Source organism: Arvicola amphibius, chromosome 6, assembly GCF_903992535.2.
Source record: "Arvicola amphibius chromosome 6, mArvAmp1.2, whole genome shotgun sequence".
Classification (NCBI taxonomy): Eukaryota; Metazoa; Chordata; class Mammalia; order Rodentia; family Cricetidae; genus Arvicola; species Arvicola amphibius.
Window position 1 is genome coordinate 136,023,406 of NC_052052.2, and position 7,553 is coordinate 136,030,958.

Below are 7,553 nucleotides of genomic sequence, written 5' to 3' on the forward strand. Positions count from 1 at the left end.
TAGACACAGCCTTCAACCCGTGGTCACTCTCCTGCCTCGTGCTATCCAGCACTGGGATTATATGTGGGATTATATAATACATCTTGGGTAATTATGCTTTATTCAGTCCTATCATCTGGGCAAGCATATACACACCATGAGGAGTGTGGAGGGCAGACGACAACTTTGAGAAGCTGATTGTCTTTCCTTCCTCTTTGTTTTGGAGTGAGGACCTCTCTTGCTATTTCTGCAATGACGAGTACTCCAGGTTACCCAGTCTGTGAGTTTTGGGTCACTCTCCAGTCTCTGCTCCACATCTCACAATAGGGGTGCTGGGGTCACAGGTACACAGTACCATCAAACCTGGCTTTTTACCTGGGCTTTGGGGGTTGACCTCGGGTGACCAGGCCTGCGTAGCAGCATCTTTACCTGCTGAGCTGCCTTGACAGCCTCAGCTCAGCTAATTCTTTAATTTTTATCAAATCTTGTCTAAACAGCACTAGAGTAGGAATGCTTTTTTTGTTAACTAGCCTTTTGTTTTGTTTTGTTTGACATTGAAGATAAAATAAGAGTTCCAGTCATGAGGTGACACCTGATTCCCCTACATAATTGATAAACACACCCAGGTCTTGTTCTCTATGTATTCTTAATGCTATACAAAAGGGCAGATTAAATTAGTATTAGAAATAAGATAGCATATGGAATATTCAAAATTTTGACAAAAACATTTGGTTTTATTATAAATAGTATCACATATCTCAAATACGTGGATCTAAATGATGCCCTACTACATAGAAGCAGGCCAGCTTGAGCAACGGAGTGAAAGCCTGTCTCAAAAAGCAAACGAATGCATAGGGTCTTAAGGAAGAACGCCTAGTGTCACTAAGCTGTATAGAGTGGCCCCTATCCAATAAGAACCGCTACAGCTAAATGCAGCTTGTTACCATCCCTCCTAATCAGACTTAAAATTACTACGGACCCACAGGACCACTGGCATGCCTTCAGATTGTGTTACACAGTCTTTTGGGGATCCTGATTCTCACAAAATTTCATGGATAATTTTGAGCTCTAGTTTTCTCTTGTATTATTCTTTAATTTTTTTTCTTCTTAAATTCTATGTGTACAGGTGTTTTACCCACATGTATATCTGTGTAACACATGAGTGTCCAGTGTCTATGAAGGCCAGAAGGTGGTGTTGGATCCCATGAAGCTGGTGTTAACAGTTGTGAGACACCATATGGATGCTAGGAATTGTTCTTGGGTACTCTGGAAGAATAGCCAGCTCTCTTAACAGCAGAGCCATCTCTCCAGTCCCCACTCCCTTTCTTTGAGACAGGGTCTCACAATGTAGCTCTGGTTGGCTTTAAAGTCACATAGATCCACCTACCTCTGTCTCCAGAGTGCTGGGATTAAAGACATGGGTTATTCAGTCAGGAGATATCCATATATATATATATATATATATATATATATATATATATATATGGTAGATCTGGAATCACTAGGCAGTTGTGAGCAGTTGGATCAGGATGCTGAGAAAAGAACTCAGGTCCTCTTCAGGAGCTGACTCAAAGTCTGAGCCCATCTCTTCAGCTCTGATCTCACCATTCTTAACTAAACATTCATTTTGCTCCTTTGGTCCACAAATTTATTATAATAAACAAATGTTCAGGATAGTTCCTTATATAATTTAAACCATTCATTTTTCAAAATGTAGAACTATAGCATCTTGGACTCTGGTTAACATTAGCCTCTATTTTTGAAAAAATAAATAAAAAAAGCCAAGAATGGAGGTTCAGGAGGCAGAGGTCCATGGATTTCTGTAAGTTCCAAGCCAGCATAGTACACATAATGAGCTCTGTCTGGTCAGTACTACATAGTTACATAGTGAGATCTTGTCTCAAAGGAAAAAAAGGAAGGAGGAAGGAAGGGAGGGAGGGAGGGAGGGAGGGAGGAAGGGAGGAAGGAAGGAAGGAAGGAAGGAAGGAAGGAAGGAAGGAAGGAAGGAAGAGAAAAAATATATTAAATAATCCTGGGAGCTGGAGATGGTTCAGCTATTCCAGAGGACCCTGACTTGGTCCCCAGCACCCACATAGTGAATGCCTCACAACTGCCTTTAACTGCAGTCCCATGGATCAGCCATCCTTTTCTAACTCTGTGGCACTGTGTGCACATGGCGCATCGATATACCCGTGGGCAAGACACCCTACAATATAGTAAACAATTAAAAAAAACTTGGCATGACAGAGAATACTAAAAGCTCATTACATAGGGAAAAACCAATGTGACCATTTTTCTTTTTCCTTTTCTTTATAAAAGTGTTTATTTGGGGGGGGGGCTGGAAAGATGGTTTAGTAACTGCTTAAGAGCACTTGTTGCTCTTCCAGAGGATCCAAGTTCAGTTCCTACTACCCACACTGGGCAGCTCACAGCTGCATCTAACTCCAGTTCCAGCAGATGTGGTGCCCTTTTCTGGCCTCCAAGGGGTAACTGTATTTGCGTGCACACACACACACACACACACACACACATGATAAAGTAAATCTTTAAAAGTATTTTTTTTGAGACAGCGTTTTGTTATGTAGCCCAGGTTGACCTCAAATTTAGGATGCTCCTGCGCCCACACCCAGGGTGTTAGGATTACAGGTATGTACCACCACTCCTGGCCTGTGTGACCACTTACTTCTCTGTCAGCAAGTATATATTTTCAGTATATAAGCCCACATCAATAAAATAATTTATCTACTGTATTCCATAAAATAATTTAATTATTCTCCACTCAAAACTTTGTTTCTAATGCAGAATTATGGATAATTCTTTTTTAAAACTTACATTTAGTTATTCTTGTGTGTGTATGAGTATGGACACGTGTGTGCTGTGGCACTCATGTGACAGTCAAGAGCACAGCTTGCAGAAGTCAGTTCTCTCCCACTGGCTAGGCCTGGAGACTGAAGTCAGGTCATAACGCAGGTCATCAGGTGTGGTGGCAAGTGCCTTTGCCTGCTGAGCCATCTCAATAGCCCAATGGTGGATAATTCCTTAAGCATCTTCTTTGGATATTTCCTAGAAGAGGACTTTTAAATGGCAGCTTATCTTAGATCCCTAAAATTAAACAAGCCCTTTAGGAAGGGCTTTGCCAGTTTATACTCAGGACCACATGAGTTTCTCATTATTTATCCATTAAAACATTTCTACTATCTTCCTATTCTCATGCTAACAACTACAAAACTCAGTATTACTGAAGATCTTGGGACATGATCTCTTATTTCATGAAAAAGGACACTAGGACTTCTTAGGAAGATCCAGGATGGCTGCTGTCAATGGCATGCCTGATAGGTGGGCATTTGCAGGTAGTGGAAGATGCACTAAAGCAGGTCCTTGTTTGGGTTCTCATCCTGCTTGTGACTGAGCTGGAGCCATGTCCCCTAGCTGCATGCCTGGAACTCCATGAGCAGGAAGGCTCTGTCTTAGCCCTGTGTCTGTAACATCGTACTGCCTTTTGCACCCCAAGATAAGAAAACCAGGCCCTGCATGCCCCTTTCTTCTGTGTCCCCTGGAGATCTTCTACCATCCCTCATACCTTTGAAAAAATGTTCACATGAGAGCAATCTGGGTGATCTCCTCAAACTTACTACTGCAGAGTGCACACCTGAGGCCAGTCTGAAGCGATTGAGCTGGCTTCTGTACAGAAGAGCGAGTCTGAGTAGGAGACGCATTGAGGAGGCCCACTGACATCTACTGTTTCCGATTCTGACATGCTTTCTAAATTTTCATGGAAAGTCTCCACTTCAAAATGTACAGGATCTGAGGATGATGACAAGAACTTTCCTCTTGTTTTTGCGTTGCCAGGGATGATGAACAAAACTTTTGAAAGTCCTTATTTCTAACTGCTGAATGACAGAAGGCCTCTTCAAAACAAGCAAACGAAAGAGAAAGACACGCTTTTAGCGTCAATCAGTATGTGCAAAGACTTTCTTTACCCCTCTTCACAAAAGGAAAGCAACAAGGGGGGGGGGGGAGGAGGGCTGGAGAGATGGCTCAGCGGTTTAGAGCACTGGCTGCTCTTTAAAAGGACCAGGGTTTGATTCCCAGCAACCACACTACCCCTTAAAACTGTTTGTAACTCCAGTCTGGGGCTCTGACACTTCTGGTCTCCTTGGGCACTGCACACATGTGGTACACAGACATATACGCAGACAAAACTCCCATACACTTAAAATAAGAATGTAAAAAAATCAGTAAAGTTCACTACTCCAGATTTTAAAATGTCGTTTTCTTTTTTTTTCTTTCCTTTTTTTTTTTTGTTTTTCGAGACAGGGTTTCTCTGTGGCTTTGGAGCCTATCCTGGAACTAGCTCTTGTAGATCAGGCTGGCCTTGAACTCACAGAGATCCACCTGCCTCTGCCTCCCGAATGCTGGGATTAAAGGTGTGCGCCACCACCACCCTGCTTAAAATGTCATTTTCTGATTTAGTATGGCAATAAATAGTGATTTGGCCAAAAGAAGTCAATGTGTGTAGTGTCTATCCAATAATGTTCTACAAAGTGAAGGAGTCTATTATTTCAAAAATACTATCAGAAACTTTTATGTTTTCATAAAATACCACCTTTCTGCTCGATGCCTTCTCCTTCACTACACTAAATCAAATTCAACACTATACAGGTTTCCCACACCACACCTGTTGTTTCAAAAAACTGGCGTTGAAATTTTATTTTTATTTTTTGCTTTGTTTTTTTTTTTTTTTTTTTTTTTTGTTTTGTTGAGACAGGGTTTTTTCTGTAGCTTTTGAAGCCTGTCCTGGAACTTGCTCTGTAGACCAGGCTGGCCTCAAACTCAGAGATCTGCCTGCCTCTGCCTCCCGAGTGCTGGGATTAAAGACGTGTGCCACCACCACCAGGCTCATTTTGTTTTCCAGAGAGGTTCTTGCTATTATGTAGCCTGGGCTGCCTTAAATTCGTGACAATCCTGCCTCAGCCCTCTGACTGTTGAGATTATGCGGCGCCACCATGACATTCAGCCTCAGTTTCCACTTTTGCTTTGGTTTACTTTCTGCATGTTTTGCAAGGGTCTGGAACATGGTCATCACCATGGCTACTGTCATCAAATCGTGCCCATTTTTTCCTTTATAAGAATTTGTCCATAATCCATGTTTCATTCCATATCCTGTGTTCATTGATCTGAATTCTTATAACATACGTATCTGCCAGGAGGTAGGATAAGTAGGTCCAACCGCAGAATCCAATTCTTCTACTTGTCCTTGGAGGCATTTCAAACCCACACGCCCACATAATTTACCCAACGTTACTCCATGGTCTAGCAGATCAGGCTCCTTTTCCTACAGAGAGATGCTTTCTACCATCCCAGCCATCTTCCGAAGCCGGTGCATCTCCTAGAACTTTCCTTGCTTTCTGTTGCTGTGACTAAACACCAGTCAAAAACAACCCGGAAGGACTTATTTGACTACTACTTCTGGTTCACAGTTCATCACCATGGGAACTCCAGCAGCTGAGAGGTAGGAACAGGAAGGGATGCTGCTACCTTTTTAGTTCCTTCACAGCCCAGACCCACCAGTTCAGGGGTGGCAGAGACCACAGTGGGCTGGACCTTCCATCATTTAGTAATGAAGAAAATGCCCCACAGAAATGCCCACAGATCAGCCTGATGGAGCCAAGTGCCCAACTGAGGTTTCCTTTTTCCAGATGTCTCTAGTTTGCACCAAGCTGAAAAAAGACAGCACACTATCCATCTGGTTTTAAATTTTCTGTGCTGTTTTATTAGTCTTTGCATTGTCTTCTCCTAATGCATCACTACTACCCCAAGGGGATTTCCCACTTACACATTATAATCGTCTGGCAAGAACTTTATTTACAGCTTTTCTTTCTTTTTTGGTTTTTCAAGATTGTGTATCTCCTGACGTCCTGGAACTCACTCTGTAGACCAGGCTGGCCTCGAACTCACAGAGATCTGCCTGCCTCTGCCTCCCCGAGTGCTGGGATTAAAGGCATGCGCCACCCCTGCCCAGCTCATTACACATTTTATTATGAATCAATTTTTTAGGTGTCAAGAATTTATCATGATCCCATATGCCCCCTCCCATATGGGGCCATGATCCTCAGTAAGAAACTCTGGTCTACAAAGTTAAATGATGGCTGAAAAATATCCTACATCCTAGTGACTTATCAGATTGTTTCAGTTTACAGTTAGTCCCTACTTGCCTGAATGACTTTGTTAAATCACTTAATTTACTGAAGATGTTTTCAAATCGATGTCATCACGTGGTCAAGTATGAAAGACTCCGCCTTCTGCTCACCTTTCCTGTCTTACAAATAAATTCTACCTGGGGGATTGATGACAGGTATGTGAAAATCTTTAAGTCGTTTTCCAGATGTAAAACGCTTCTCTTTTCCATGGACCTGTGACTTGCAATTACACTTTAAAAAATTTAGGTAACTCCCCTGGAACTGGAGTTTCAGTAGTTGTGAGTGGCCCACCCAGTTGAGTGCTGGGAACTGAACTCGCATGTTCTTAACCACTAGGCCATCTGCTCCAATCGCGTTTTTTAAAGTTTGTTCATGCCACCTATAACTCTGTATAATCTGCCAATTTACTAAAAAAAAAAAAAAAAAAAAAAAAAAAAAAAAAGACTTTCCATCTTTCACTTTTAAAAATACTTAATCAATGTTTGGTTAGTCGTTATATCTAAAGTCGGGTTTTTTTGTGTTTGTTTTTTGTGGGGGTATTGGATTTTTCGATAGAGGGTTTCTCTGTGTAGCCCTGGTTGTCCTGGAACTCGTTCTGTAGACAAGGATGGTTTCAAACTCAGATTCCCCTGCCTCTGCTGGGATTAAAGGCGCGCGCTCACGCTCCCATGCCCGGCCCCGCGCCGGCTTGAGATCTGTAGTAAGGGCCTGCGAGAGGGCTGAACGCGGAATAGAGCTGACGACCTGCATTCGGTTCCTGGAGCCCAAGGTGGAAGGAGCGAAGGCTCCCAAAAGTCATTCTCTGACCTTCACACGTGCGCTCGCGCACACACGAGCTCGCGAGCGGTCCTACATATCATTTAAACAACAAAAAACTAATAGTAATAATTTAAAAAAGCAGCGAGAAAGCTCACGAGAGTTCCTGCCAAATGTGAAATTTTGAACTTAGTATTTCAGTGGAGGAACACCAACTTAAAAACAAAGCCCAAACCACTTGTCCCATTTGCATCTCAAAACAACGCACCAACGTTTCTAGGGCGCAAAAGTGTGCTCACTTCCATGATCCATAGAGCTTCTCGGCCCCAGGCTGAGGATTCCGGGTTTCCTCCGGCACACGGGGTCCGCGGGAGGGAGACCACCTTCTAACCGTCCCCTCCGAGGGCTGCCTCCAGCTGGCTGTGTCGCCGAGAGCTCGAAGAACGTCCCAGTGTGACGTCCTCTGGCCCTCGCTGCAGTCCGGAGGAAGGAGATCAGAGGACGCAAGTCTTCAGGAGCAGCCGGAGGATAACAAGCCTGACTTTCTGAGGCGGGAAACGCCGAGCCGGAGCCAGAAGAAGTTGAGGAAGAACCACAGACACGCCCACTCCTACCATC

At 43.4% G+C, this 7,553-nt stretch overlaps 1 protein-coding gene across 4 annotated transcripts in view; it reads right to left on the reverse strand.

The window, feature by feature from the left end:
• The window catches only part of Cage1 (cancer antigen 1), a 33,642-nt gene extending 26,116 nt beyond the window's left edge, over nt 1-7,526 (reverse strand). For 3 of the 4 annotated variants that reach the window (XM_038332569.1, XM_038332568.1, XM_038332571.1), the window contains exon 1: nt 7,235-7,526. In XM_038332569.1, the coding sequence (XP_038188497.1) occupies nt 7,235-7,240 (6 nt within the window). In that variant the 5' untranslated portion in view covers nt 7,241-7,526. Of the gene's footprint in view, nt 1-7,203 lie in introns of all 4 variants that reach the window. The other variant, XM_038332570.1, reaches the window with a different exon arrangement.
• Nucleotides 7,527-7,553: the final 27 nt, after the last annotated feature.